The sequence below is a fragment of the Cervus canadensis genome, chromosome 23 (assembly GCF_019320065.1).
Source record: "Cervus canadensis isolate Bull #8, Minnesota chromosome 23, ASM1932006v1, whole genome shotgun sequence".
NCBI classification, from domain to species: domain Eukaryota; kingdom Metazoa; phylum Chordata; class Mammalia; order Artiodactyla; family Cervidae; genus Cervus; species Cervus canadensis.
In genome coordinates this window covers 56,602,527-56,629,332 of record NC_057408.1, presented here as the reverse complement: position 1 = coordinate 56,629,332, position 26,806 = coordinate 56,602,527, and the positions used below count along the sequence as shown (strand labels likewise).

The following is a 26,806-nucleotide window of genomic DNA, read 5'->3' as shown; positions in this document are numbered from 1 at the left end:
GAATTCAGTAATTTTGCCATGATGTTATTTTCTTGTAAATTACTAGGAAGTGAAGGTTTCAAATTTTTTTTACCCCAAAGGGGGTTCTGATACTCAAAGTTTGGGACAGAAAGCTAATATAATGCCTGGAACATCGTATAAGCTCCCGCATCCAGGAAGTTAGCCGCTTAATGGCTAGTAAGTGTTATTGTGAGCAGCACCTTGATCAAACTATACCTGCTGTCCCTGCTCCCCCACCCCAGTCCACAATATCTGAGTGAAACCGCCCAGTACTCAGACTCAAGTCTCTGAGATTTCACAAACGTTCTGATGCTGGTGCCTGTTAGCAACCATGCCAAGTGGTGCAGGAGACACCCTGGAAAGAGAGAGAACCCTCTGCGAGCACACACCAGGCTGCTTCCAAAACACACGCAAGGAGCGACTGCTTGGCTACTCCCCCGGGAGCTCGCCAGCTGGCAGCCTGCTGATTGCTCCCCGACTCCTGCCTACAGCCAGATCCTCCGCAGCCCACGTGCACTGCAGGTCCCAACAGGCCAACCCAGCCTCCACTTGCTTCCTCCTGCTTCCACCATTCGGTTTGCTATCTGGGAATTTAAAAACATCACTTGTGACCACTTCATTTCTGGCCATTCTAGGAAGACACGAGCCTCAATTCCTGAAAAGATCTGTTTGCTTCCTCAAACACCAATACCATTCAGGAAGTGCCCAGAATTCTTAGACTGGGCAGGTGGGGTGGGAACAAGGGGTCTTAGTTCTTATAAGAGCTGCTCCGATGACACCAGGGATCAACTGCTCTTCAGAAAAGGAACCAGCTCAGAGGAGGGGGCACTGCTGTGTGGCCTGGCTGGTCCATGCCCAGCACGGTGGTGTCTGGTGTTTTTCTTTAAGAAAGACAGGGCAGGGGTCCTAAACTCTGAGATGAGGACCTGGCTGAACTCTGGTCCCTTCATGTAAGTGAGGGTCCCATCTGAATCATTTCTGGTTGGCAGCGGAGAAAGGCAGGCTGGGTAGTTTTGGAGAAGCTTGTCATCCATCCGCTGGGAGGGAGTGGGAGGAAGCTGGCCCTTGGGTATTGATCTTGCCAAATCTGTAAACTAGTTACTTGACTTCATGCATCCTAAGTCGCTTCAGTCATGTCTGACTCTGTGCGACCCTATGGATTGTAACCCGCCAGGCTCCTCTAAGTCCATGGGATTCTCCAGGCAAGAATACTGGAATGGGTTGCCATGCCCTCCTCCAGGGGATCTTCCAAACTCGGGGATTAAACCCATGTCTCTTACGTCTCCTTCACTGGCAGGCAGGTTCTTTACCACTAGTGCCACCTGGGAAGCCCCTGTAGTGGTAAAATATACATAACATAAAACTTGCCATCAAAGTGCATTCACATAGTGGTCCAGTCATCACCACCAGCCATCTCCAGAACTTCTTCATCTTCCAAAACTCTGTCCCCACCTCATTCGAGCCCCTGACAACCAGCATCCTACTGTCTGTCTCTAAGAATATATGACAACTTGAGGTCCCTCATATAAGTGGGATCATACAGTCCTTCTTGTAACTGGCTTATTTAACACAATGTCCTCAAGGTTCATCCACACGCCAGCCTGTGTCAGAATCTCCGTCCTAAGGCTGAGGGGTACTCCACTGTGTGAGTGCACATTTGGTTTAGCCATCATCCGCTGGTGGACACCTGCACTGCTTCCACTTGTTCGCTACAGTGAACGATTCTGCTGTGAACATGGCTGTCCAATACACCTCAGACCTTGCTTTCAATTCTTTGGAGTCAATACATGGAATTGCTGATTGTAATTCTGTCTTTGGGCTTCCCCTGTAGCTCAGTAGTAAAGAATCCGCCTGCCAGTGCAGGAGGCATGGGTTCGATCCCTGGGTCGGAAAGATCCTCTGGAGGAGGAAATCACAACCCACCCCAGTATCCTTGCCTGTAGAATCCCACGGACAGGAGTCTGGTGGGCTACAGTCATGGGGTCGCAGAGTTGGACACGACTGAGCGGCTGAACAACGACAAGTCTGTGTTTGATGTTTTGAGGACCTGCCATACGGTTTTCCACAGCAGCTGCACACCATACATTCTCACAAAGGTCCCCATTTCTCTATATCCTCACCAACTGCTACTTTCTCCCTTCTTTGTAACAGCCATCCTAATAGATGTGAAGGTGGTAACCCACTGCAGTTCCGATCTGCATTTCCCTAAGGATTAGAAATGCTGAGCATCTTTCATGCACTTATGGGCTAATCTGTACATCTTCTGCGGCTGTGCCACATGGCTTGTGGAATCTCAGCTCCCCAACCAGGGACTGAACCCGGGCCCTGGCAGAGAAAACCTGAAATCCTAACCACTGGACTATCAGGGACCTCCCCTTACTCATTTTTTAATTGGGTTTCTTTTATTGTTATTGTTGTTGAGTTGACTAGTCACTATTTTAAACAACTCTTTCAGTTGGTATTAAGAAACCAAATGTCACAAATGAGTGGGATTTCTGGCCTCTCGATGGACACTGTCAACAAGGGGACAGTTTCAGTCATGGCTGGATAAAGGGAACACCTTTCTGTCTTGTGGATAGGATTTTTAAAAAAAGTTCTGATTTGTGCTGTTAATTACCACCATCCTTGGCTTGAATATTGGGCTTCCCCGGTGGCTCAGATGGTAAAGAATCTGCCTGCAATTCAGGACACACAGGTTCGAGGTTCGATCCCTGGGTCGGGAAGATCTCCTGAAGAAGGGAGTGGCGACCCACTCCAGTATTCTTGCCTGGAGAATTTCATGGACAAGAGAAGTCTGGTGGGAAGTCCATGGGATTGCAAAGAGTTGGACATGACTGAGCGACTTTCACTTTCACTTTGACTTGAATAAAACTCAAAAGATCTATAGGAACAACCGTGGGGAAGCAAAAATTAAGGCTGAGATACTGCCCCAGGTGTGAAATTTCTCTTTTCCAAGATGCTTTTCTTTTTTTAAAAAATATTTATTTCTTTGGCTGGGTCAGGTCTTAGTCGCAGCACTCGGGATCCTTCCTTGCAGCACAGGACTCTCTAGCTGTGGCAGGCAGGCTTAGCTGCTCTGTGGCGTGTAGGATCTTAGTTCCCCAACCAGGGATCAAACATGTGTCCCCTGCATTGCAAGGTGGATTCTTAACCACTGGACTATCAGGGAAGTCCCCCAGATGCTTTTCTTAAATATCAGGCTTTCACGATGACTAAGGGGGGAAGAGCGTTTCAACATGAGGAGTGACCTGCAGTAAGAAATGGGTTGGGTGTCTGTAACTGTAGCCTTAGACCCCTCTCCCCACCCCTGGAGGCTGGCAGTCTGTCTGGCCAGGCCGGAGCAGCGCTCAGACCCCACTCAGCCTGGTTACCACCAGCCAGGAGCTGATGCGGGTGCTGAGGAAAGAGGACTCAGCCACAAAACCCTGTAGCTGTGATGCAGGCACCACAGAAGGGTCCAGCTGGAAGGACAATGGGAGAGGGCAAGAGAGGCTCAGCCGCTCCTCGGTCCTGTGTGTGGCTGCCGGATGCTTCCGGAGCACAGTCGAGGGAACACTGCGTCCTGGAGGTAGGATGGGGCATTGGGTGTGTCCCCTGGGGAACAACACTGCATTTCCTAGAAACGGTTTTCTAGGAGGTTTAGAGTCTGAGCCGTGAGCTCCCAAAGACCTTTCCTGTAAATCACACAAGAGAGAATCCTGCCTTCAGCTTGCCACTGCAGACACACTGCGCCCAGACCCAACAGCAGGATAGAAAGATCCTTGAGAAGACTGCTGCCTCTTCAATACAGATGACTGTAGGGGAGGTTTCAGAAGGAACTCTGAATTAACGTTTACTTGGTTGTGTCCTAGAGCATTTAAGAACTGAAGGCGACTCATCCTCACAGTCGAGTTTGCCATGAAGGCAGTGGACCCCACATCTGACCCCTGCCCTGTCCTCTCCCCGCAGCTTGGCCAACACCCCGAACACCAGGACTCGCCCCGGGCTTCCCAACAGTTGACTTCCTGCACCCGGGAGCTCACGCCGTCCTCCCAGCCTCCTGGCCTTTTAAGGGACGAAATGCTTACCGCATGCATGGTCCCTGACAACAACAACTTCCTGGTCTGCTGACTCCCTGAATAAAGCAATCTTGCACTCAGGAATCAGAAAAAAAAAGAAAATACGTTTCTGCAGACACAGCAGAGGCCAGGAGCTGTGCGGCGTGGCCATTGCATGATAATGCATTTCTTGGCCCTGGGGTGTCCACCTGAGCAAGCCCGCCGGAGTCCAGAGCCCATCAGCTGATCCCATCACCGCTGGGCAGCACCCAGCCCCAGGGGCAAGGTCACCATTCTTTACAGCAGCTTCTTGAAGGTAAGCCGGCTTCTGACACTATCTCAGTCTTGACTCCTTGAATGCCCCATCCTCGACCACCTCTTCCAACTCCCATCACCTCCACAAACCCCTCTCCTTTCCCTGCACTGGCAGAAAAGAGCAGGGACTCAGATTCCTCCATGAGCTTCTGGATCCTTCTACCAGTGCACCTGTGACACCCACTCACTGCCCAACCGAGAGTCACGCCAACCACAGGCCTAAGGAGAGACCCTTCCTGCCGCAGACCCACCTCCCAGAGCTGGGTGGACACCTGCTGTCCACGGTCATGTGGTCCAAGGTCCCTGGGATGTCACAGATGTCACCGTAAACCTGTATTTCTCACGTGCTCTGAAGAGTCTTGGAAAGACAAGCTCCCTCCAGACAAATGGCTGTTCGAGCCCAAGGTCTGCAGAGAATGCAGGACAGAAAGCACATGGGAACCCCTGCTTCCTCCCAGGGCTCAGGCAGCCCCAAAATATGCTGCTGGGCTTCTTCCTTGCCGGGAAGCCCCGCCATCACATTCCAGGCCAAATATCTCAGGCACGTGGCTGGGGAGAGTGGTCTGGTTTGCAGACACCTCTCTGATTTACGATGCTGTGGCCTCACCGGCCTAGGGTTTTGGATAAAGCCCAATTCCGTTTGCTTGCAAGCCTGATCCTGAGGCCCTGGCGTTTCCAGCGACCCCGGCAATCTTTGCTCTAATCACTTTTGAGTCTGCCGAGGAAAGAAGGCGCCTGGCTAACCCTCCGTGGCACAGGAATCCAGGCAGAGGGGAACGTGCCCTGAAGCTGAACTCAACTCAGGCCGAGCCTCTTCTTTCAGGGTTACTTTAGGGGGTCCTGTTTTTCTTTTTAATGAAAAGTAGCCAACTTCATCCGGAAGAATCCTCCCAGGAGGCTCACCTGAGTCTCTTCAAACATTGCGTATTTGCCGAGGGCTCTGAACCTCACTGCAAAGTTGTACAAAGCTAAGAAAAACAAACTGATTTAAATTTTCTATTTTTACACGGTGTCCCATTTCCAGAGGGGCTGAAACGAGTGGTTTTAAACTCAATTTAGCAGTTAAGCTAATTTTCAGCCAGGTCTCTAAGGACTGGCGATTAGGGGAGGTGAAGGGTTCAGAGGGGGTGCAGCTGGGCCTGTGGTCTGTCCGGAAGCGCCCCCAGCCCCTCCTTTCCCGGGAGGTGGGAGGGTGGGCCTGCGGGAGCCAGTGGGAGGCAGCACCTAGGGCTCTGGAGAGGCCCCGGAGGCTGAGCCCATTGACCGACGCCCCCAGCCCGCCTGGGGAGGGATCGTAACACTTCCTGACCACTCGCTTGCGGCGGCCCAGACGCACACGCCGGGGACAACAGGAGAAGAACGGGCCTTTTCAGCTCCCCAAGCCATGGGGCCGGGCCGGCCTCCGCAGAGAGCACAGCCCAGGCCTGGACACCAGCCCGCGTCCGCCCAGCCCGGCCACCACTTCATCTGTGGCCACCGCTCTCCTCCAAGCCTCAGAGTCCTGCCTTTTTAGAATTTGAGTGTGGAAACGAGTTTGGATAGTGTAAGATCATGGCACAAAGGTACAGAAACGTTCCCGGTGACAAATATCTGTTTCTGGCTGTACTGTCCACTTCTCCTTGTTCCGACATTGCAGAAACACCAGGTCCCTGGTCAGCCTACCTTCTTCTTCTGTTGCTAGTTTTACACACGGTATCACACTCTTCACACTGTTTAATACCTTCCTTTGAAACAAACAACAAAACTCAACAGTGTGTCCTGGGTAATCTCTATGGTCCAAGGCTCTCTCCACCCTTAGCATTTCTTTAACGAGGAGAGGGATCGTGGCCTGGGTTTTAAAGAGTTTCCTTCTTAAGCATCTGGGGAAACAGTCCCCACAGAGGAGGGAAGAGAAAACAGGAGGATCCGTCCTACAGCCTCATCATCGCTGGGGGGGGCCCTCCTCAGTCACCCTCCCTCCCAGGAGCCACCTGCCCCGAGGGCTCCTCACTGCAGGCCGGGTGGGCGGCCTCTCCCAATTCCTGATGGTGCTCTGCATGTCAACCCAATCAATTCTGCTTCTTTTACAGGAAAGATTTACTTCCAGAGGTCAGAAAAACACTGTCAAGCCTGCAGCTGGTGACCCCGGGAGACCTGGACCCTGGGACTGGCTCCATCTCCAAGGTCCACATATTCTGCAGTTTGTCCAATGTTGTCAGAAAACAAAGCCTCGACTCTTCTATGAAAATCCTAAGAAGGTCAGCCTTATAGGTGCCACCCTCTATCCCCACACTGACGTGTCATGACTCATTTCCGAAATGTGTGTGCTCCAGGAGCTGGAGTCTGAGCCTGGCTCTCCCAACAGATGGCGGGGCTTGGTGAGGGAAGTCAGCCCAGTGGGCACAGGACTGGGGGTGCCTCTCTGGAGCCACCAGCTCAGGAGCAAGGGTTTACCCTTTAACTTTGTTCTAAGAGCCAGAGAACATTGAGAAGCGGCAGAGACAGAGGTGGGAAGACAGAGCTGGCTGTGGGCATTCCCTGCTTTTCCAGGTGTAAGGAGAGCACAGGAGATCAAAGAGCCCATGTGGGCATCCTCAGGTGAGGAAGCGGGGCCTGGACCCCATGATGTGCACACACAGCCCCAGGTCAGGCCCAGCCTATCTGCGGCCTCTCCGAGGCAGGGGGCCTCTGTCTGGCCTCCCTCTCCTTCCTGGCCCCTGACCATCCTGCTCACTAGCATCCTCGCTGGACTGTGAGCAGGAATAAAGGCTCTGCTCCCAGGCGATCCTCTCGTAGGCTCAGCCAGGCCGGGTCAGGACTCTGGCTCCTGTGGAGTTTCCGGACGAGCTGCAGGCCATCCTCGCCAGTGACACACTCATTCCCAGAGACAATGTGAATGTCAGCTCGACTGGGCTCAGAGGACGCCAAGTGCACGTTTGCAAACCCCCTTCCCACAGTGTCTTGACACCAGGAGTCTGGAGAGGAGCCACAGTGTCTGGATGTGACAGCCACCCACAGAGGTCCTGCGACGTCCTTTCACTTCCCAGGAGCCGGGCCTGGGGCCCCTCCATCAGCCATGGAGCAGGCAGAGCCCTTGCCTGCCTTCTCCCTGTGAGGGCACCTGGGGTCCTGGGGGCAGGAGGGCCGCCCTCTCCCCCATGACCCTGTCCCATCTATAGCCCAGGAACTTGCAGGGCACAGCACACGGACCTGACCTGGGTCTGCTTGGAGCCCGAGGAGGGGATGTCCCTGAGACACGCACCCAGAGGAAGCAGCGTCTGCAGGCTGGCCTCCTCGCAGATGTGCCACAGTCGTCACAAAGGTGACTTTCCCAACTTTCATGGCACAAGCTCGCAGTCACAGAAAGAAGACAATTGTGGTCTGGTGGGGGCAATACCGTGTGGTACCCTCACCAGGCACAAGCGCCCTCAGAGGAGAGAGAGCAAACCGGATGAGAAACCAACACAACGCTGTAAAGCAAGAAAATGAAAGTTTCTCAGTCATGTCTGACTCTTTGCGACCCCATGGACTATACAGTCCATGTAATTCTCCAGGCCAGAATACTGGAGTGGGTAACCATTCCCTTCTCCAGGGGATCTTCCCAATCGAGGGATCGAACCCAGGTCTCCCGCATTGCAGGTGGATTCTTTACCAGCTGAGCCACCAGGGAAGCCCAATTTTCCCCCAGTTAAAAATAAATTAAAAAAAACAAATAAATAAAAAACCAACAAATAAACCACCAAGCAGAAGTCAGACAAGCCCTGTGATTGGAGAGCTGCTGTTCTAGAAAGGATTCCAGAAAAGCTGGTCTGATGAGGGGGAGGGGTTCTGTGCCTCCCCCCATCCCCCGCAACCCAGGCCCCTTGCCTGCCTCCCCAGATTCTGTGGTGGAAACCATCCTGTTACCGCAGATACAGACTCCGAGCCTGCGGGAAGGAAGTGCCTGGTGAATCCAAGTGTAATTAGGGGGTCAGCATTCAAGATGTTCATTGTCCCCATCACATCCTCCACAGCGCCACAGTGACTTAGGTCTTACTCAGTCCAACCGGGAGAGGCTGGGGTCTCAGGAAAGATCTGGGTTCAAGCTCTGACCCTGAAAGTCACTAACCAGTGACCCTGGGCAGGAGACCACCCCTCACACCTCAGCTGCTCACTTTTCTGCTAAGAGGGTGATCATCGTGGTCTCACGGGGTTGTCGTGGAGACAGAGTAGGAGGCTTTAAAGGTCCACAGCCCCCACCCCCACGCCCACCTCCAGGGCCAGGGGATCCCCACCTGGCTGCCCCTCTGTCTTCCCAGGTGCTAAGATCATAACCCCTCTCCATTTCCTGCAAGCTTTCCTCTCGGACTCATAGAAGCAGCTCATAGAAGAGGGTCAGGACAGACTGACTTAGAAGAAGACTTAGAAAGAAGACTTAGAAATTTTCAAGGATGGCCACCAAGGCCCTTCTGAGCCACCAACCCAGGACCATCACCCTCATCAGATGGGAAAACCAGGCCTCATTACAGAGCTGGAGGTGAGCCTCCAGGTGCCCTGACCCAGGCTCTGTGTCCCCCAGCCTGCAGCCCTCCTGTCCCATCACCCCCAGCAGTCCCTCTGTGACAGAGCCCCCCCAACATCTGGGGCACAGTGGGGCATCAGAATTCCTTGGCGTTCTTCAGGGGCAGCTGGTAGCTGGACGCCCCAGCCCCTCCATGATTCAGCCCCCACCCCCGTATCTGGCCCTGCGCCGTACCTTGGCGTTCTGCAGCGGCGGCTGATAACTGGACGGCCGGTAGAACATCCTCTGGGCGGTGTCGGTGTGCACGTCCCCGAGGAAGAGCTCCTCCACCAGGCGGTCCAGGCTGTGTGGCAGGTGCTGCTTCTCCACGCGCACCAGCTGCAGCTCGTGCATAGCGAAGTTCACGGCCCGGGTGCACTCGCGCCCGCCCTCCTCCCGCCACAGGTCGTAGGGCACGTCCTGCACCCAGGCGCCCCCGGCAGGCACAAAGCCGGGGCACGTGCGGTTGACCAGCTGCCCCAGCTGCTCGGCCACGGCTTCCGAGTGGCACACGACCTGCACGCGGTGCAGCTGGTAGTCAGCCTCGGTGCCGCCGCGGATGATCCAGGAGGCCTGGCGCAGGCGGATCTTGCCGCGGACCACCAACGTGTAGGTGGGGCTGGTGCAGCGGTTGCCACCATAGTAGAACTGGTAGGCCTTGAATGTGTTGTTGTGGTAGAATCGGTAGGACCTGGTGATAAACTCGGGGCCTGACCGCACCTCACAGCTGCGGGAAAGCAGGGGAGAGACCCAGTGAGCCTGGAGCCACAGGAGGGGGGTCATCACAGGGGCCCAACCCTGCACCTCACAGCTACAGAAAAATGGGGGGATGCTGTGAGCACAGTGGGGGGGTCATCACTGGGGTCTGACCCCACACCTCACAGCTGTGGTCAATGGGTTGGCCAGAGAATCTGTCCACTCATCACCTTTAGCCAGATCCTAGTCTTGGTGACATTGGGACTTTCCTCTCACCAGTTTTGGCCTTTAACCTGCTTGTATCTATTATTTATATATAAACCTAGTAGGTATGGTAAATCTGGTTTGAGCCATGTGTGGCTAAATCAAGCTGTGAAGCCGACATCCCAAAGGCCAGTGGTTCTCAAAATTACTGTTAATTTACAAACTGGTGGATGGGCATTAGGGCTTCCCTGATGGCTCAGTGGTAAAGAATCCACTTGCAATGTAGGAGACACAGGAGATGTGGGTTTGACCCCTGGGTCAGGAAGAGGAGGAGGAAATGGCAACCCACTCCAGTATTCTTGCCTGGGAAATCCCACGGACCAGGGGCTATAGTCCATGGGTTGCAAAGAGTCAGACACGACTGAGCATTACTGGAAGTGGGTACCATTCTCTGGGGAGAGACCTTCACCTGCCGGCAGATGCTGAGTGGACATACGGCACCCAGTGGTCCTCTGAGCATCTGTCTCTGTGACAGAGGGAGAGGAAACCCATATTCCCCCCATCCCCCAGGGAGAGAGGAGTCCTTCCATGTAAGCAGGCTCATGTCTGCTGCCGTGGTTTAGACAAGAGCATCACTGACTTCTCACACCTCATCTCACTTGAGAATCTGCTGATCCAGTTTTAAGTTCACACCCACTCACTTCTCCATCAGCCAGCCGACTCTGACTCCCCTCACCCAGCCCTCAGCCATCTCCAGCTGGAACTAGTCTCCAGCTAGGTTTTTAATTGGTCATCCCCAAGTTGAAAGGGGCTGGGACCCAGGACCCTTGGCCGCAGTGCCTGCACCTGGACACACCTCTTCTCCAGCAATGGATACACAGAAACTACGAAACATGTGCAGTTAGGCAAATTATGGACAACAAGATACAGAAAGACCACGGTTGGGCAAATTATGGACAACAAGATACAGAAAGATCAAAAACCCCACTGCCTTCTGAAAAGCCAGGAGCAAAAGCAGGGGATTGTGTGTGCCCCCTCCACTCAATACCACTTAAGGGGTGGGCAGACCACCTAAGCCATCCCACCTGCCAACCCCTGGATACACCCCCTACCCTCATCCCATGTAAAGAACAAGCTCATCCTTCCCTTGGGGGGTTGTTGTTATCCTTGTTTAGTCGCTAAGTCGTGTCTGACTCTTGTGACCCCATGCGGTGTAGCCTGCCAGGCTCCTCTGTCCATGGGATGTCCCAGGCAAGAATACTGAGGTGGGTTGCCATTTCCTCCTCCAGGGTATCTTCCCGACCCAGGAATCAAACCAGAGTGTCCTGCATTGGCCGGCGGATGCTTTACCACTAAGTCACCTGGGCGACCAAGGCAATCTATTACTTCTTTTTGCTCCCCTCTGCTGCAGCAGGGGCCCCAGTAAAGCCTGGCCTGAATTTCTTGTCCGGCCTCTGATTGATTTCTATTGATTAAGGAGGCCGAGAACCCTACTATCCCCATCACTCTTTCCACCATCCCCTTGAGCCAGAGCATCCTTCAGTCACATTACATCAGGCTGTTAGCAGGGCCCTTGCTGAAATCTCTTCAATGGCATCCCCAGTTCTCTTACATTAAAAGCCAAACTCACAGAGACTTGGCCTGCAAGGACCCTGAGAGCCGGCTTAGCCTCCTCCTTGGCCTCCTGGGGGCTGTCCCGCCCCCACCCCAGGCACAAGGGCTACCATGGTGCTTCTCCAGTCCAGCCTCTGCCTGCCCCATAGCAAGAGCTCTTCCCAGTCTTGCACTGCCAAGGACATCTCAGCTCAAGTGTCCTCATCTTGGTAGCCCTTCCCACCCCACCCCGTCCTAAAATAGGGGCCCTGAGATTCTCCTGAAGCACCTGTTGCTTTTTTTCCCTCTTCGTAACACTTCTTTGTGTGTTTATTTGTGAAATTCCTGAAGACGTGTCTGTTTGATTCTCTGCTACACACACAAAATCTAGAACTGTGCTCAGGCGCAGTACACATTTGTGCACTCCAGAAATATTTGTTGAACAAAATGACAAATTATTTAAAAGTACACTGCATTAAGATTGTCTGTGCCAATACTGATGAGGAGGTTATTCTGAGAAACCCCATTTTTAGGGGAAAAAAAAAACCAAAAAACCTCTGGGTCTTCCTCATCTTATTCCTTTCTTTCCTCTCTTCTCTGGATGCCTGTGAACCCTCCCTGAGGCACCTGCGGAGGGTCTGCACAGGTGGTGTCAGATCCCACTATTCCTTAGCCTAGTTAGCTATGTGAATTTGCACCAATTTAATGGGCAGGGGTAGGACTACAGGTCTGCCTCTGGGCTATTTTTAAAAGCTCTAATGGAAGATAAGCCAGAGCTCAAACCAGGATAAATCTCAGCTCCACAGCCTGGAAAAGAAGCCAAGAGCTGCGCCCTGGCTGGTCCAGGCAGTGTGGGTCCCTTTTAACGTACTCTCAGACTTTGAAGCTGGATATCAACTTACCAGAATACGGCTAGACTATTTAGACCATCAGAAGCTTGCACGTCATGTTTCAGGGCTGGTGAAACACAGACGCCTTGCTAATTTCACTTGCTAATGGTTTCTTTTCATACACGAGTGGTCCTCAGGTTCAGTAAACAAGGACGCTTTCACTCCTGGTGGCTTCACAGTGGCCCCATATCCCCACTGCCCAGGCTAAGATTTCTGCAGGACCGAGCTCTGTTTCTTCATCAACCCAGGCTTCCAAGAGTCGCTTGGCTCTGAGTGAGAACTTGGACAACCCCAGGATCATTGTGGGTTCGAGAAAGTCTCTGTGCACCTGAGAAACCCTAAGAAGTGCACTCGCTGGGCCCTCGCGCCCCGGCTGCTTACCCGGTGGACACCCAGTGGCCCTCGATGGCTGGTGGCATCTGCACGGTGATCCTGGCTCCATTGTGGAGGTGTTTGAGCATGTGATGACACTGGGATTCCTTGAAGGCCCGCCAGGCACTTTTCTCCAAGGACCTGGGATGGGTCCTGCTGTCCGGATGAAGGAGAGCAGAGCCCTCTCCCAGCCCTGAAACAGAAACGCGGAAGCTCGTGTCAGTGGAGCCCGAGAGACCTGAGGCTGGCGGAGGAATTTCCCCGAGGCAGGGACATCCCCCAGGTGGGAAACGCCGGGTCTATGGCTGTTCCTGCTCTCCTGGAATTCACACACCTCAGTGGGAAAGGGTCTCAGGAGATCCTCGCCCAGCTGAGAAGATGGGATCCAGGGAGACAATGAACGTGAGTTGCGTGAGGTCACTTGGCGAGTCCCTAGCAAAGCCGACTCTTTGCGACCCTACGGACTGTAGCCCACCAGGCTCCTCTGTCCATGGGATTCTCCAAAATACTGGAGTGGGTTGTCATGCCCTCCTCCAGGGGATCCTCCCGACCCAGGGATCGAACCCATGTCTGTTATGTCTCCTGCATCAGCAGGGGGGTTCTTTACCAGTAGTGCCACCTGGTAATGTGGTGACGCTAAAACTCAGAAATCTGCATCAGGTGGTGTAGACATCAATGCTTAGGGCTGTTAAGTAAGGACCCCTTCCCCGTGGCCTTGAACTCCATCCCAGTAAAGGCCTTTCTGCTGTAGTGATGGTCCCGGGTGCTCCATTCCCGACCCTTCCCAGAGAGGAGAAGGAAACAGGCAGGACACAAGTCTGCTAACCTGGCTGTTTCTCTTTGCAAAGCCAGCCTGTTTTCAAAACACATGCACTCTCATCAGCCCCTCTGCCAGCCCCACAGTGAGGTCCGTTCAGTAGGTAGGCTGTGGCTCTGGGAAGGAGGAAAGTCTGGAAAAGTCAGGGGTGACCTGTTAGCAATCCTACATGGCCATCCACCCTCCCTGTGTCTTCTGGTGGGGTATCTAGCCCAATTCCAGGGTTTCAGTCCCCATTTGTCTGGCACCTGTGTGGACCTCTCTCAGTTGGCTTTGAACTTGAGGCTGGAGAGGGGTGCCTCCACCAACCCCAAGACCTTCCTGACAATAGGAAGCACTTCCTGAGTCCCCTGGTGGGAATGAAACCAAGATATAATACGGTATAACTTGCCATCCATTGAGTCAATTGTGCGAGCAATTGTTATGTGGCTAAAAAAAAAAAAATAGACTTTAATTCAAGTCTTCAAGTCACGAGACACTGGGAACTGGGGAAGATTCTCTTTTAAATGTGACACTCAGCATTCAGTCAAGATGCCATGCTCTCAGATCAACCAAGCCAAGCTCTGTTCTAAAACTGATTTATATAAACCCCTTTACACCCTGCAAATGTGTTCCCGTAAAGGTAAGGAAAGCTGGAAGGGAGTGGATGTGGGTGAAATGCCGGAGCTGGGCTGCTTGGGTTTGTAACTGGATCAGCCACTTAACGGATTTCATCAAACCCAAGACTTCAGTGGTTGTTAAGATGCATAATTATTTTATTACCAGTGACAAAAAGCACTTGCATTTAAATGATGAAACAGGCCTTAGCAGCAGTGCCCAGACACCCTCAGAGCACGGCCTCTGACTGCTTCATCTCTCCAGAGAGATCAGGCCTTCAGCTGCAACACTTCACTAGGACAGTAACGGCTCTGATCTGCAAAAAGCTCAACAACAAAGCTCAAACACAGCCTCATGTTTTCGTGGGCATCTTCCCTTCCACATAACTGATTGTTTCTGTGAGGAAACATGTAAGGGCAGTTATTTCCCACCCTCACTCTGAGATGAACACTTGCCCCACTGATGTCACAGGACACCCCCAGCTCTCTTACTGGTCTGTCAGATTTCCACCCTGGTTTTGTTCTCAGCGCTGAGAGTGGAATTTACAAGTGAATTTTAATACCTGGCTCAAACTTTCACTCTATTTTCAGCACCAAGCTATTGGCAACTATGCCACAGATGGAGAGTAACAAGAGCGCACAGAGAGGAAGTGAGCTGAGGACAGTACGGGCAGCTGGGTCCAGGTTCACGCAGGTGAAGACACGTCCCCAACACGACTACCACCCGCAAGCTCACGGTGACCGGAAGATGCACACCCACTGTAAAGACCTTGTTTATGAAAAGATATCAGTCCTACAACTGATGAAATACACGACGGCACGGTGACCACAAACCCATCACTCAGCCCCCACAGGCTCCCGTGTGCTCACTTAAAGAGGAGGGAACCACGCTGCAGGGTCCTGGGGTCAGTCTCAGGACTCGCCAGGAGCATTTCCTTTAGCACATGGTTCACAGTTCTTATTAGATGTTAGTTGCTATTGTTTTAGGGCTTCCCCAGTGGCTCAGTGGTAAAGAATCCACCTGCAATTCAGGAGCTGCAGGAAACGTGGGTTTGATCCCTGGGTCAGGAAGATCCCCTGAAGGAGGGCATGGTAACCTGCTCCAGTATTCTTGCCTGGAGAATCCCAAGGATGCTGGTGGGCTGGAGTCCATGGGGTTGCCAAGAGTAGGACAAGGCTGAAACGACTTAGCATGCACATATGCTTTTATTTTAAATGATGATCAGGCTCTTAGAGGCCCTGAGAAAGCCCTTCCTAACTAACAGAACGGCTACCATAACAGTGAGAGGCCCCTGACCTGGTGCGCTCTGAGCTCTGCACGGACAGGGTGCCCAGAGGCCTGGGCTCCTAGCAGCTGACTCATTGGTGACCCAGATGGAGAGGAGGGTGGGGGCCCGAGGCCGGTGACAAGCTCTACTCACCGTAACCAGTGCCCACGTGCTGCCACTCTGTGCAGCGTAGGGGCTGGAAGCACAAAGAAGAATGAAGCTGAGTTTTTCCAACACAGAGACGCTCAAGGTCTCGCTGGGCTGGACGTCCGAGGACCAGTGTGGATGGTAACCGGGTCTGGGGAGGAGGTAGGTTCGGGGGTGGGGGAAGAGAGCATGGTGCTCGGGACCTGCATGGTTGTGCAGGAGGCGGGGGCCACCCAGGGACGGAGCTCACAGGCAGCTTTTTAACCAGAGAAGAGAGAAATAAAATCCCCAAACTACCAACTGCACATCATTAGAGAGCAGGCAAAGGACTTCTAGAGACAGATCTCCATCTTGCTGCTGCTCCTGGTGGACAATGAGCCACATCGGGGGCCAGGCGAGGTGTTGCCCAGGAGGCCAGCAGGATTGAGGCCTCGATAGACAACCCCTCCCTGGGACACAGGGCTACTCACCAGGTGGGGATGAATCTTTACGGTGGGAAATGGGACTGGAATTTATTCTCTTTTTATCTTTTTCCTTCAAAGTACCCATCACCTTGATGGTTCTTAGGGAGCAAAACTGAAGGGGTCAAGTGGGACCAGGCAGGAGAAGCTGTCTCTAATGGTCAGCTCTGGACGGGCATTGCCAACACTCACCCAGCTAGCCTGGTGTGAGTCGTGGACGCCAGTCCCATGTGAAAATGAAAAGTGTTAGTCAGTTGTGTCCAACTCTGCGATCCCATGGACTGTAGCCTGCCAGGCTCCTCTGTCCCTGGGATTCTCCAGGCAAGAATACTGGAGTGTCGCAATGAAGAAACAGACATAGAGAACAGATTTATGGGGAGAGGGGTGGAGAGGGTGAGATGTATGAAGAGAGTAACATGGAAACTTACATTACCACTTGTAAAATAGGCAGCCAACAGGAATTTGCTGTATGTCTCAGGAAACTCAAACAGGGGCTCTGTATCAACCTAGAGGGGCGGGATGTGGTGGTAGATGGGAGGGAGGTTCAAGAGAGAGGGGATATATGTATACCTATGGCTGATTCATGTTGCAGTTTGACAGAATATAACAAAATTCTGTAAAGCAATTATCCTTCAATTAAAAAAAAAAAAAAAAGAACACAGGAGTGAGTAGCCATTTCCTTCTCCAGGGGATCTTCCCAAAGCAGGGATCAAACCCAGGTCTTCTGCGTTGCAGGTGGATTCTTTAGTGTCTGAGCCAGGCTCAGTCTAATATTCAGTCAACAACTAGGAGTGAAATGACCACGTGAGGCACCTAGTTCAGCTGTAGAGGAGGCCATGTGGACCACTCCCCACTCCTTATACCCCAAGACTCCCTTCCCAGGATCAGCCATGGGGTACCCTACAAGACCAGTCTTAGGACCAACCCAGGGCCCCATTTTCTCACATCGCCAGGACTGTGCCAGCTCCAAATCTGGGACTGAAACTAGCAACTCACTCACACCATCAGAAAGGCTCCAGAGGGCCAGGCATTCACTCTATAGGCACATCCTACAGTTGGGGAAGAAACCAGACCCCAGGATTTATGGAGGAGTTCGTGAGGGGGAGCAGCCTCTGAGTTCAACCTTGGGGGGTTCCTGGAGGGGCCGCTGTTTCCTGAAGACAGTGGACGTGGTCCAGGCAGTTTATAGCCCACACCCAACACAAGGAAGAAGGATGGAGAGGTCTTATGGAGAAGAGATCCCCGGGTGGCCAAGGACGGAGCTCTGTGTATGTCATCTTGAGCACGGAGTGGGCTGGAACACGGAAGAGGAACCCAAAGCTTTTAAGCAAACTAACACAGGATAAGGATTCCATTTGGGAAAGACTGCTTTTCCCTTTTTTGGAGGGATGAGCAGCAGGAGGATCAATTATGAAGCTTCTGCCATGGCTCAGTGTATCGTTTTTTCCTGAATACGTGAGAAAGATGAGAGAAGGGAATTGCTTTCAACAAGCAGTAAATCTTCTCTGTGGTTCTGGAGAGGCACAAACCATCTCTGGCATGTGGTAGGAAGAGGTCTCACCAAGAAGGTATTTAAAAATGAAAGGAGGGAGAGAAAGACAGAGAGAGGAGAGCAGGAGTATTACTAACGCAGCACTAAGTCTGGAAACAAACTCTTGCAAAATACTTAAGGGTCCACTTTCACCCATCTTCAATAGCCTAAATCGACATCCAACTCCTAGGTGGCGACTGTGATAACAGTTCCTACCTGAGTGTACTTATTATTTATAATAGTAAATGTCTTATCATACATAATAACTTTAAAACCCTCCACTTGACTAGATTATCAGTATAATCAGAAGTGCATTGGCTAATCACTATATTTGCTGTACTGTGTGCTGTGCTATGGTAAGTCTCTTCAGCCATGTCCAACTATTTGCGACCTTATGGACTGTAGCTCGCCAGGCTCCTTTGTCCATGGGTTTCCCCAGACAAGAATACTGGGAGTGGGTTGCCATTCCCTCCTCCAGGGGATCTTCCCAACCCAGGATTCTAACCTGAGTCTCTTAAGTCTCCTGTGTTAGCAGATGGGTTCTTTTTACCACTAGCACCACCTGGGAAACCCCATTGCCATATTTGGTTGTTGACAATTCTGCCATTGAACATTGAGTGCAGTTGACATGATGGTCTTTCAGGTTCTTAAGGCGGTGCACGGTGATGTCACTGTTAGGAACAGCAGTGCCTGTGGGTGGTGCTCTGGATGCAGCGGTCATGGGTGAGCAGGTGACAGTCCTATTTAGGCCACGAGAGGGTCCCCCTCTCTGTGTTTCTCATATGAGTGAGGAAACACACATGTTTGAGTCCACACACAAATAACACCATGGTTTTGGTACTAAGGAGTCTAGACGTTTTGGTCAGTTGAGAAGACTAGCTCATCGGGTCTCATTCGTTAAGTTTTGTTGCAAATGACTACAAGGAAAAGAGCATCTCAAAGGTTAAATGGCACCAGCGCAGGTAGAAAGGGGCTGTTTCTAGGCTTCACGGTGACTCTGGCCAAGTCATCGAACGGGTGCCTTTGTGCCCCAGTACAAATTAAAAATTAAAGGAACAGGAATGGTAACTACCATCTGCAAAACACGTGAAGATTCACTTGACTCACATATTATCTCATTTCTCAAATGTCAGGAACATGAACAGAAAGGAGCAGAGGAAAATCGGTCTTCAAGGTCAAGGGTCCTAGGAAGAGCCAGGCCCTGATACAGCCACGCCCAGCCGGCCCAGCCAGTGGGGCTCTGATGAAGTGGCTATCAATGTGACTTCACTACAGAACAGTCTCTGACATCTGAGGTCTCAGGCCTGGGCCCAGATCAAATGGTTATGACAAAGAGGAAGCTTCTTTCAATTACAGGAGGGAGGAAAACATGGACCCTGGAAGGAGACTGTTCTCTTGCTGAAAACAAACTAATTCCTGAAGGCTCAAGGGACAACTTCATAGGTGACCTCTTGCAGAGAACTACATGAGTTCCTGGGGCTCTAGAGGGTGTGTTCACCCTCCAGAGTGAACACATGGGTTCACTCTGCATGGGTATGTGCATGCATGTGTGTGTGCAAGAGCGACTCATTCCCATGGGCAAAATTACTCACAACAGAAATCCTAAATGACTCCAGAATGACCTTTACTTCTACCATGACTGACAGTCTACTGTTCAGACAGTGAAAACTCCCAGAGATAGCAAATAAAAGACCAGATTTCCCCAAACGAGAGGAGACACAGGATTAACCATTTACCCAGGGTTTTGTGCCCTAAGTTCAAGGCCCATGGGGCCAGGTGACTGTTTACATCCTCCTGGTCGCCAGGCTCTGCTCACAGTGAGCATCCCTGAACACTGGCTTCACAAGGACAAACGCAGTATTTCTCCATCATCCACATTGATCCCTGAACCCATGCTGTTCTTGAAGAGTGAGCCAGGCCACCGACAGGATCAGACAGAAGGTGAAGGGTGGGTGGGGGTGGGGGACAGAGTAGTGACTCAGAGCCAATCTTCACCCCTCAGCAGGTGGCTGCAGGCCTACTGGGTGCAAGGTTGTATTATACGAGGCCAACCCCATCACTGACATGTGAAGGGAAACATGGGGGAGAAATATGGTATGTGGCCACGTCCCCAAGTTCTCAGTAACATTTAAAAAATCTGAGTCCCCTCGACATGCTCTGCAGCTTCTCACCTGCCCATCTAGACTCCACACCACCACTCCACACAATAAAGTGAGAAATCAGTTGGGAAGGAAACACTTCCAGGCACGCTTGGACACTTGGGACTGAACTCACCTCTGACCTGGGTAGTCACTGCAAAGGTGTGTTAATGCTTTAAAAAAATAATATCAAAACAGCCAAGTAAGTATAACATCAAGACATGCACAAAGGTGGTTTCGGAGGGCAACAGGTCTCTGAAAGACCCATCCCTGCTCACCATGCACCTTTGTGTCCTGGATGCAACGTGACCTGCATCCCTCCTGCCCAAGAGCAAGGACGCCTCTCTGGGTGGAGTTGTTGTGATGCAGACAGATCCATGGAGAGACGACGGGACAACAGGGGACATGCAAGTGATCACTCTACCAAGACATCGCCTGGCCCATGAAGGGGGCCCTCGAGACGGTGAGTGGGCCGTGAGGTCGGCAGGCTGCTCCACCGCCCACACGGCTGCCATGTTTTGGAACAAAAGCTGGAGTTCACTCCAGAGGGGCACCTACACTCACCATGCTCTTGTTTTTATTTCCACGTCTCTGGAGATCAAAGCTGAGAGCGTTGCTTTTGCCAGTCTTTAAACTTTCTTATCTGAAAGCATTTTCCCTTTATGAGAAACACAATAAAGTCAAGATTTCAAAGTCCTGCTTTCATTTAACTTCAGATGAAAACGAGGTAATTCTCTAAGTCGTTTTCTTCTAAGGCCTCGGTGTCCGGGCCAGACGCTGGGGTTGAATCACAGATGGCAGTTCTTGCCGCTGGGCCTGGAGCTGATCACTGCCACCACAGCCTGCTCTTCACAGTCATGTGTGTGTGTGACTATGTGTATGGTGTGTGTCTGTGTGTATGTTGTGTGCATGAGGTGTGTTGTGTGTGTATGTGTGGTGTGTGTGTGCGTGGTATGTGTGTGTATGTGCAAGATGTGTGTGTGTGGTGTTTGGGCATTGTGTGTGCGGGCGTGGGGTCTTCATGGTATGTATGTATGTGGTGTGTACATGTGTGTGGTACCTATGTGTATGGTGTGTGTGTGTGGTATGTATGTGTTTGTGTATAGTGTGTGTATATGTGGTGTATGTATGGTATGAGTGTGAACGTGTCTGTGGCACATGTATATATGTGTATGATATATATGTGTGTGGTGTGTGTGTACATGGTGTATGTATAGTATGTGTGTGTATGTGGTGTATGGTGTGTGTATACATGCTATGTATATGTGCATGGTGCGTTCATGGTGTGTGTGTCTATATGTATGGTGTGTGAGTGTGTATGTGTGTGTGTGTGTATGTTGTATGTGTATGTGGCGTGTGTATATGTGGTATATGTATGGTGTATGTACGTACATGTGTATGGTGTGTGTACGTGGTGTGTGTGTGTGTGTTATGTGTGTATGTTATGGTGTGTGAGTATATATGTTATGGTGTGTGTGTATATGGTGTGTCTATGTGTGCGGTGTGTGAGTGTGTGGAGTGTGGGACTCCCAGAAGGGAGAAACACTGCAGTCAGGGCAGCGTGCCAAGCTCCTGGCTCTGGGCTCTCCGTAAGCTCTGCCCTTCCCCAGGTGTTCTCAGGAATCTTCAGGAAGGGGCCGCCCCTCCTCCCAGCCTGGTCCCCAGCTGGCAGGGACACAGGCACCAGGAGGCCCTGGTAGACAGACCTGGTGACTGAATGGCTGAAGGAAGGAGGCTAGAAAACCCTTTGAGAACAGGAGACCCTCAGTCACTGCAGGGTGACTTCACATCCTTTCTCTGACTGAGCTTCCTCCGGTTACACGACTTTCCAAAATAATTTTATTCCCAAAGTGAGAAGAACCAAACAGCCTGTGCACACAACGTCAGGACACAGCAGGCGCTCCGCCTGGGACGGTGGCAGACTTTCTCCTGAGCTTTTCCCCAGGATCACTTCCACCCCACACAGAGGCTCCTAAAGACACTCACGCCACGTAAGCTTCCAGCAGATGCTCACAATCACCAATGTACCTTCTCACATTTCTAGTCCCAAATGTTTTACACTTCCCTTCGGGCGATTCTACCAGGCTGTCATCAGTCTGCCCTTACCGATGTGCATGCGCACAGCCCTGTCTCCCACTGGTGTTGAGCTCTCTACTTACTTAGGGAGAAAAAGAAGGAACACAGCTACAACGAGTCAGCTCAGCCACATGCTCGAGGCCGGTCAGTTTCTTCCACAAAAGAATATTTACCATCTGCCTACGACCCTTGCTCCCTGCTATGAGCAGCTGAGTCCTATTTCTTTTCAAGATTATATTTTATGACTAAGGGGGAAAAGGTACAGGAAAGGCAATGTTTTTTTGGTCACAAGAACTGCCTTCAATAAAAATCGTATTTCAAAGATCCTATTTTACCCTATTGCAATGTTTCCTTGCATTCTGTTGGTTAAGCAATCTTTTGGTAATCCACACAGTTTGGGTTGTTGCGTTGTTTTTTTTTTTTTTCCAACTTTAAGAGAGTACACTGGAGTGAAAGAGAATAGCTCAAAAGTGTCTTCCCATTTCAGAAAAGTCAATGAATGCTACAAAGTAAACGGTGTCGAGAAGACCATCTCCCCAACATCGGCTCCAAAACTTTATCCCAAACGTTTCGTTTCCATCAGCAGAGAGAATCAGCACTCGGGGCATATGATAGCACCACTTATTCTGAAACGCCTCGTGTTAATCTGTGTTCTGGAGCCGGATGACTTTTGTGACTTTTCATTGAAGCAAAGAAAACAGCAATAAGGGACATCCCTCAGCTGCAGACCTTCACGACATTCAACCGGCTTTATTTGGACTAAGAAACGCAATTGTTCTCAGGAGGTGAAGGAGAGGAAGGTAAAACTGACACACATGCTTTCTCATTGTCACATGTTGAACTTGGGTCTCTCACCACATTTACAGTTTTTTAAAAAAAAAGCTAAAATAAACAAAAGACTCCTGTCTTGCCAGACCCTAATTTACTCACCAATAGGATCTAGGGGTGATTTATGACTTGCCTGAGTTGAAATAAAAGTAACCCCCAAACTGAACAAAGATCAGATGCCAAACACAATAGTTTCTCCAGCGACTTCACCTGGAATCTTCCTGAAGGTCTTGTGCACTCCGCAATCTTATTAATGAGACTTCTTGGTGGAACAAATAATCTATAAATGATGTCAGGAACTAAATTAATCAAAGTTGGCCCCAAGTACATGCATCACCATAGAAAATATGTTTTAATCTACTAATTGCTACCATATTAATAAATATGGCATCCTAAGGTTGTTTTTGCTGTTCAGTCACTCAGTCATGTCCAGCTCTTTGTGACCCTATGGACTGCAGCACACCAGGCTTCCCTGTCCTCCACTATCTCCCAGGGTTTGCTCAAACTCATTGAGTTTGTGATGCTATCCATGAGTCAGTGATGCTATCTAACCATCTCATCCTCTGCCACCCCCTTGTTCTCTTGCCCTCAATATTTCCCAGCATCAGGATCTTTTCCAATATCAGGGAAAAAATCATTAAGCCATTCTAAAAGAGTGCAGGCAATTTCCTTCAGACTGATGACTTCTCTTAAGACAAATGATCAAGCTCCATCTGTTACTACAGGATCTTTAAATACTTGCAAGACCCCTAACTACAGAGTAGGACACACTCGCAAGCCACTCCCTTGGGTTAGATAGATTAATGCCCATATTTTGTTAAAACTACTTCAAGTAAGTAAAAATAGGTCAGAAAAAGGCGAAAGGGAGAATACTCAATTCTTTCCTGGTGCTCTACACTTCCCTAAGGCATCGTAACAAGCAAGTTTCTCTGAGATAACAGAGATTTATACCCAGAAAGACCACTCCCTCACTTTCTCCTTTGTGCCCCCACAAGCGTAGCTGGTCTGTGGGCAACATCAGTGTGCATAATTTTGCCACAGGAGGTTCACTTTGAAATGGGATGACTTTTTGTAGGATTATCCTCATCATCCCCTTAAACTTGGCAAACTTTGTTTTTTTTAATCTTACATCCTTTCATCATATGTATGCCTGCACACACACGTGCACACACGTGCACACATGCACAGGAGCTGGCCCCACTGGCTTACTCCCCCTTCCTGACTCTCTCCCGGCACACTGTGGGTCTGGGTAAGCCCAGACCCCAGGGGGTTCAGGTTGACTTCGGCTGGAGTCCGGAGATCTGGGGCTAGATTCAAGCCACAGTGAGGCTGCACTTGGGCTCTCCTTATCCATTGGCACTATCGCAGCTTGCACTGTGGTGCAGGAAGTGTGGTTACAACTTCCACCCCTCCAAACAAGGGGGAAAAACTCAGGACGGGTTGGCCAAGGCCGTGTCTCTGAGGATGGCTTTTGTAGTCCAAAAGGCAAATGGCTTTGTGCAAAAAAAAAAAAAAATCTGTTCATGCAAATTTCAAGTACTTTTTTCACTTTAAAGGCATTCGCCCATATGCCCGTTTTCCTTCAACTACGATGAGAGGTTTTTTAGGGGACACTCTCCCCTTCGTCCTCTCTCTCTGCCTCTCGTTTCTGGTGTGGGTGGCAGCTGCCGTTTGATCTGCCCATGGGCTCTGATTTGTTTCATGTTTCAGCCAAAGATGAAGACTGCTCTGTAATTCCAAGCAGATGGGCCGAGGAGCGCAACCCTGTAATTACACCTTCTCTCTTTCTCTGGCCCTCGAACTGCGAGTCTTCCAACCTGACTTTTAAAGTCTGGGATTGCTGGGGTTCTGGGTACACCTTGGCCGTCCGGCAGGTCTGGCCCAGCCCAACTGGTTCACAGGGCCCTTGGGAGCTGTGCTGCCCACGCCACCCGCCTGAGCAGAACGACAGAGAAAACAGTCGCTCATGGCTCCCAGGGTGCTGCCCCACCCTCTCCTAGATGGTCTAAGGGGTCACTGCCTGATCGCCTTCTGAAGCTGGATCAGAAACCTAGAGGCCGTGAGGGTGCTGACCTGCTGATCTAACATGCAGAGGTCATGGTGGGTGTAGAGACAGATCTCTGCTCCTGGTGGACACTCCACTAAAGGGCCAGGAGTTCACCTGTAGGGAAAGCTGGCCCAGGACATCTGGATCAGCACATGTGCTGCCGCCACCCAGCCCCACAAGTCTGCCTTCCCAGCCCAGAGCAATGCTGTCTTACTTTCTTCACTGCGATTCCTGGAGCACTTGTAAAGCCTGCTGCTCTCTAGCTGGGGATTTACTGGGGCCGCTGAGAACATGTGACACATGAAGCAGAAACAAAACCCACAGAGAGCAGGAGAGAAGCAAGCTCAGGTCCCGGAGAACTTAGGGGACTAGTTTTAATTACTGACCCTCTGCTGCTGCGAGGACCCTGCTCCCTGAAAGTGCCTCCAGAGAACCTACCGGTCCACCTGGGACAGACCTCTCCCCAGCCCCGCAAGACACTCCTTCTCCAAGGGGCGCGCAAGATCACAGTCCTCTGGGCACGGTCCCCCCTAAGCCTGGAGCTCAGCGCGAGTCCCCTGCGCTCTGACACTCTGTGAAGGGCGCACAGCCTGCTGGTCCTTGACGGCCTGTAGTCCGAAGCCCCGCAAAGTGGACACAAGTGTCGTGGGACCTGGACAGAAAGTCTGTGAGCGCGCGCCCTTCCAGAGAGAGCGCTACCGACGCCCGGGAACGCGAGCCTCTTCCAGGGCGCCCAGGAGAGGGGTTGTGCCTGGCCGTGGGGTCACCTCTGTTCTGCGGAGTCTCCGCCGATACACCCTCGGCTCCCGTCCCCACCCCCCCTCCTCGGACTCACCGTGAAGCAGGAGGGCCGGGAACAGGGATGTGAGCAGGAGGCGGCGCACACAGGACATCTCCGGGCCTCCTCCGGGACCGCCCGAGCGCGCCGCACCGCTCGCCGTCCGGGGACCCAGCTCCCCGGGACCCGCCCGCAGCCCGGGCGGCGCGGCCCGGCGGCACGGGGACAGGGCCAGGCACGCTTCAGGCGGCCGCCGCGCGCCCCATGCCCGGCCTGGCCCCTCCGCTCCCGGCCTCCCGCCCCGTGCCCGGCCCTGCGCGCCCGGCCGCCTCGCGCCCGCCCGGCCGCCGCCGCCACTCCGAGCTGCACTGGCCGCCGCTGCTGTGCCTCTTCATATTTCCAGGGCGCCGCCGCGGGAAGAGGCAAGGCGGGGCGTGGAGGGGGCGGGGCGAGGACGGGGCGGGGCCGGGCCGGGCCTGGATAGGGCCAGGGGCGGGGCGGGTTGGGGGCGGGGCCTGAACGGGGCGGGGCGATTGGAAGGGGCTGAATTGGGCGGGGCATTGAGGGGCGTGGCGAGAACCGGGCGGGGCCTGGACGGGGCGGGGCGATTGCCAGAGGCTGAATGGGGCGGGGCGATAGGGCGGGGCCTTAGAGGGGGCGGGGAGCCTCCCGACCCTTTGGGGGACTAGAAGGGCGCTGGGCTTCTCCGGCCCTGCTCCGCCGCATCGCCGCCCCTTCGCTCCCTTCCCCTCCCCCTGTGCCTCCGGCTCTCCCCACATCGTCTCCCTCCTCTTATCCCGCGACCCTGTCGCGCCCCTCCTCTCAAACCTCATCCCCTCTCCTCCCCCAAGTCCGCCCCCCTTCCCTCGACTCCTACTCTAGGACAGGTTCTCCTGCGAGGGTTTCACAGCTCTAGGCCCGGGCCCCCCTCCCGAAAGGGGGAACGCATGTTCCTCCCCCTCCCTGCCCGCCCCACTCCGGGCAGCTCTGGACCGGTGTCTTCCCTCCTCTCACCCGGGAGGATTCCCCACTTGTGCAAGTGTGGGGACAAAGAGTGGGGCGCTGCAAGGCCAGGGTCTGCAGTGGGTTCGAAGAGAGGTCCTCGTGCCAAGCTTGAGGTGTGTGTGCGACTGAGGGAAAGGAGAGGAGAGGTGGCAGAAGGGAGAAAAGGCTCCCCCGACCCCGGTGGGGATGCTGAGCGCCTCCCCGCGCCCCCCCCCCCGGGGGGTTCACGAGCAGGCGCAGGGAGGGGTGCAGACACCCCTTCCAGTCTCCTTCCAGGAGACAAGGACTTGTGGGGACAGAGGAAGAATTTCAGGGGCACACTCCCTGACGGTCTCCTTCCCCTATCTCCCCTTCCTCCCGGCCCAAAGCTTGGTTCTGTTTAAGGTCTGTGGGTCTTGGGAGTTTGTTCAGTTTTTCCTTGGCTTTGAAGACCCAAAGGCAGGGACAGCCAGGCGCTGCTTTTGGTCAAGGCAGCTGCCTTGTTGGCG

The 26,806-nt window shown here is 52.5% G+C and overlaps 1 protein-coding gene across 1 annotated transcript in view; it reads right to left on the bottom strand.

Annotated features, from left to right (window-relative positions):
- Positions 1–25,699, bottom strand: part of APCDD1 (APC down-regulated 1) — a 31,772-nt gene extending 6,073 nt beyond the window's left edge. Inside the window, exons 1-3 of the mRNA XM_043444128.1 lie at positions 25,371–25,699; positions 12,636–12,819; positions 9,067–9,598 (exon numbers count right to left, since the gene is read on the bottom strand). Coding sequence (XP_043300063.1) covers positions 9,067–9,598; positions 12,636–12,819; positions 25,371–25,428 — 774 coding nt within the window. The 5' untranslated portion in view covers positions 25,429–25,699. The remainder of the gene's footprint in view (positions 1–9,066; positions 9,599–12,635; positions 12,820–25,370) is intronic.
- Positions 25,700–26,806: the final 1,107 nt, after the last annotated feature.